This window comes from Perognathus longimembris, chromosome 11 (genome assembly GCF_023159225.1).
Source record: "Perognathus longimembris pacificus isolate PPM17 chromosome 11, ASM2315922v1, whole genome shotgun sequence".
NCBI classification, from domain to species: domain Eukaryota; kingdom Metazoa; phylum Chordata; class Mammalia; order Rodentia; family Heteromyidae; genus Perognathus; species Perognathus longimembris.
In genome coordinates, this window is record NC_063171.1 from 41,786,184 (window position 1) to 41,790,497 (window position 4,314).

The 4,314-nt window shown below is 48.5% G+C and overlaps 1 protein-coding gene across 1 annotated transcript; it reads left to right on the forward strand.

Moving 5' to 3' along the window:
- The first annotated feature begins 3,395 nt into the window (after positions 1–3,395).
- Positions 3,396–4,130, forward strand: LOC125360184 (protein S100-A12-like). The gene is made up of 3 exons (XM_048358215.1): positions 3,396–3,533; positions 3,741–3,773; positions 3,999–4,130. Exons 1-3 carry the CDS (start codon positions 3,396–3,398, stop codon positions 4,128–4,130), a joined length of 303 nt encoding a protein of 100 aa, XP_048214172.1.
- Positions 4,131–4,314: the final 184 nt, after the last annotated feature.

Sequence of the window (4,314 nt, forward strand, 5' to 3'; positions counted from 1 at the left end):
GGCACAAGGCTGTAAGAAGATGTGAAGGAAGTTACAAAGTCAGCAGGGTCAACTAAGAAAGGCTTTAGGCAGAGGGTTTGGAAGAAAGTGGGGTAAGATGAGAAAAGAAAGAACTTGTAGGCTTCTCCCTGAAGAGCTGGCAGTTCACTTACCAGAGTCAGAGCCCCACAGAGCCTTTGACAGAGAAGGTTGACCCTGGCTTTTATAGGCAGTCCCTGGCTGGGCCTCATGGTCCTCTCTGGGAAAGGTTGCTTCACAGGTGAGCAGTGTGGCAATTCTCACAGCAAGGGGGCTGAGGAGGTGCAGAAAGTATTCACATAGCGCTTTGTCCGTGTGTGTGTGTGTGTGTGTGTGTGTGTGTGTGTGTGTGTGTGTGTGCAAGTCCCTGTGCTGGGCCTGGTACTAATTTGGGAGGAAGCTGGTTGGTTAATTTACTTCCCTTTTCCCCCAACCCATGATCTTTTTGAGCCAGTCAACAATCCTGCCACTCCTGAGGGGGTGGGGATGGGGAGCCCTTCACCATGCCTGTGTTCACCTGTGAGAGCTAGAGGCTGGCTGAGCATACCGGGCCCCCACTGAACCCCTCTGCCGCTCACATGTGGACAATCTGTTCCCTCAGTTTGTGGACTCAACTTCCCTAGGGATGTCCTGCCCCTGATTCTTAGGTGTGCTTGACTGAGCCCGGGGTGATCACCTCTGAGGAGCCTTCTAATCCCAAACTCTCCCCTACGGACAGGTGATCAACCCTTTTACTTCGTGGATGAAGAATTCCATGTCCGTTGAAGGACTGGTGGGTGACACGGTGGGTGCTGAAGCTCCCTCTTTGAGTCTGTGTGAGAGAGCCCTAGGGCTCATGAACTTCCAGCACCCCTCAGCATCCTCTCCTAAACACTGCTCCCCATTGGGGTCCATGCTCACCAAGAACTTTGACCTAAGAGACAGCTGTGTTGTGTCAGGTCCACCCTGGGAGGGCTCCATACAGAGTCCCCTGGCCTGTCTATGGTCTCCGCTCAGTCAGTACTTGTGTTACCTAGGTAACTGGCATATTTGCAGGCAGCCACCTCCCCTCACCTGGCCACACCTCCCTGCCCCTGCCCTAGGTAAGAAAAGTTGATTCCTGAACTGCTGGACTGAGGCCCAGGTGATGTGTGGCCAGCGAGAAGGGCTGACCCACTGACCCAAAGCCTACCTATGCCTCCAACCCTTCCCCAGCCATGCTGATCGCTATGCTTTTCCCTGATGGCCAAGACATTGAACAATGTTTCACATTATTTGTTGTCCTGCTTGGTCACATGGCTCCAGTGTGGGCCTGGGCACAGGAGTGGAGAGAATGTGGGGCAGAACTGGGTGCACATTTAAAGGGCTTCTTTCTGGGTACATTCAGAATGAAAGTGAGGGAATGACTCTACTAGTTTAAAATTCACCTTTATACATAGCAGGCAATATTATATTACATTTTCATTTACTATGATCTAATCCTCCAAATGACTCTGTGAAGAACAAATATACAGTCACTATGCAAAGGAGAAAAAGAAACTAGGCCAATGAACTGGCTTGGCCCAGGGTCAGTGGGAGGAGTGACACAGAACACAGCCGTGTTCCATCCCAGGGGAAAACACTATGAGAGAGGAGGACTGGATTGTGTCATGCTGTTATTTCCTTTAAATCTTACTTGGATGTGTTTTTTTGTCCTGTTCCCCTCTCCTCCATGGTAGTCTATAAATAGGGTACTTTGTTTACCTTTTACTTTATAACCTCCTGTTAAGACCTGGGGATTTAAGGGCATGGGGGGGGGGGCGGAGAGGGTCTTCTGTATTAAGAGTGAGACTGAAGCTCCTGTTCTAGAAAGGGCAGTCTTTCTGGACCTGGTCCCTGAGGCTATGCTTAATTCCAGGAACAATTGAAGCTGGTGGAATCACCTCACAGATCAAGACACAGGTTTATAGAGGTCAAGGATGCCCAAGCTGGCCCCAAGAGCCCTACTGTGGCTCCACACTGGCCTGGCAAGCAGCCCTGGTACCAGCCCAAGGGCTGGGTGGACATGGGCCCTAGCCTCACACGGACAAGCCATCAGCTGGTCATCCTGACTGTCCTTGGCACATCCTCTCTTTCACTGGGTGACTTTTCTGTGTTATAGCTTAGAAAGATGTCTGAACCCATTTGGTTGTAAGTTATGGAAGGACAGCCATCATTTCTTCTTAGTTGTTGTTCTTCTGTTCCTGAGCTTAGCCTGGTGTTTTTCACACAGTGCTTCTGGGGGAATGAAGAAAAGTCTGAGGACATAAATTATTAAAGAGGTCAATTGGGAATTGACTGTATTAATAAAAGATTGGGGGAAAAAGATCAGAAATAGAGACAAGACATTCTACCTCTACCAAAAATCTTATTGCTAAAACAAGATGGATAAACAGGATTTTAAAAAATGTCCATTGACACTTTTGGGGAAAATTGTACTTGAAAAGATTTTAAAGGCAGATAATGTTGGGTTTGATACTTAGTTACATAACTTTTAAATGCGATTTCTCCCTCAGCAAAAATTTGTCCTTGTCAGTGCCAGAATTATGCAAGACACTTCAGTGTGGGGTGGTGGTGGTGTAGGGTTTTGCTTCAGGCCAACTGAAACCTGAGAGGCTCTTGATACAGTCAAAGCCACAGGTTCAAAGCTGCTCTTGAGCAACCCAGCACTGCCAGGCTACTCTCTCAAGATGAATCACAGAGAGATTTCTCCACCCAAGGTTAAAGATGAAGCCTGCACTGTCTTATAAAAGCCTCCTGGGTCGGTATCCATCATGAGTGCTGATTTCTAGCTAAAGCTTCACACTTGAGCACTGAGTGGTAAGTACCCTTTCCTTGTCTGGGTCCTTCAGTGGTCCATCGGCTTGTGGTTGTTGGTGGCCATGTTGCAATCACAGTGTTGGAAACCACAGATGTGTGCTTACCTGGGCATTTCTGGGCTGACACAGTAGTTTGGGCTGAATTTTAGACCAGACCAGCACTTAGTAGGGGTGGAGGTGCGATGATCGATTATCACCTGGGGAAAGTGAACAGCCAGGCCAACCCAGAACCCTTCCTGGATGAGCTTGAGTGAGCGATAACTTCCAAAGGATCCTGCCTGGTGGGTGAGGTGGTGGTGGTGGTGGTGGTGGCGGCAACACGGCCATTTGGAAGGTTTTTTTCCTCCTTCTTCAGTCTTTACACATGGTCACATATCCTTTTCTTCCCTATCCTGTCTACATACAATGTCACCATGGATCAAACGGAGTAGGTATGGAGGACTTCATGCTTTCTCTAAGCCCTAGAGGCAGAAAGAGGGAGCAGTAGATGTTGAACGGGTTGGTGAGGAGTTTCCACTAGATCTCCATTGTCTTTTAAGAGGATAACGTGAAGTTGAGAAGATGCTTACACTGGAAGATCACATGGAAGGCATCGTCAACATCTTCCACCAGTACTCAGTTCTGACAGGGGATCCTGAGACCCTCACTAAGAATGAGATGAGGATGTTGATTACAAGGGAACTTGCAAACACCATCAAGGTAGGTGATGCTCTTTCATCTCCAACTTCCTGGTCTCCCTTGCAGAGGGAATGAACGGCAGATCCTGGAGGGGGGATATTGGGGTGGATATTTGCCCTCTTTTGAACTCTCAAGGATATTGGTGGCACAGGGCCTCAGCTGCCCCCTCTCAGGAACTCTCCATCCCTTTGGTTTTGCTTACTCTTCTCCTGGGATCTGTTTCCCTAGAAGTACTGTGGAGAGATGCAGGGCAAGGGAGAGGTGAGTGAGTGAGCTGTAGAGCATGTTCTAGGTCAAGCCTTGTGTGACTCCAGGATGGCTCATGACACGTAGGCCTTGTTGTTCTTGTCTTGTGCTGTTGAGGGGCTTCATATGTCTGGGCCTGCCTAGCCTGAGCCCTGAGCAATAAGAAGTCAGAGAGCTGTGGGCCAGACTCTCACATGGAGGTTTTGAGCTCAAGAGTTTCTTCTTTTTTCTTTCTCTTAGAACACCAAAGATCAAGAAACAGTTGACAAAATAATCCAGGAGCTGGATGATGATGCAGATCTATTGATCAACTTTGATAAATTCTTAGACTGGGTGGCCTTCGTGTTGGTGTCAAGGAATAGAAAGCTCTAGAGGGCCTTTTCACTAGCAAGGTCTCCAAGAAGATGTTTTCTTCCTCTCACCATAGCCCTGCCTGGGTGTGGGGGGGTGTTGAGTTAATACATTCACCTGGGAAATGTTATTCATGGTGTGTGCACACTTTTCTTCCATTCTCTGACAATAGTCCCCCCTCATGCCTCATCCCTCCTGAAGTCTC

Excerpts from the sequence above, each read along its gene's own strand:
- LOC125360184 (XM_048358215.1), top strand. The coding sequence starts at position 3,396 with ATGCTTACACTGGAAGATCACATGGAAGGCATCGTCAACATCTTCCAC. Across the intron at positions 3,534-3,740 it reads AACTTGCAAACACCATCAAG|AAGTACTGTGGAGAGATGCA; the intron begins GTAGGTGATGCT and ends CTGTTTCCCTAG. Across the intron at positions 3,774-3,998 it reads AGATGCAGGGCAAGGGAGAG|AACACCAAAGATCAAGAAAC; the intron begins GTGAGTGAGTGA and ends TCTTTCTCTTAG.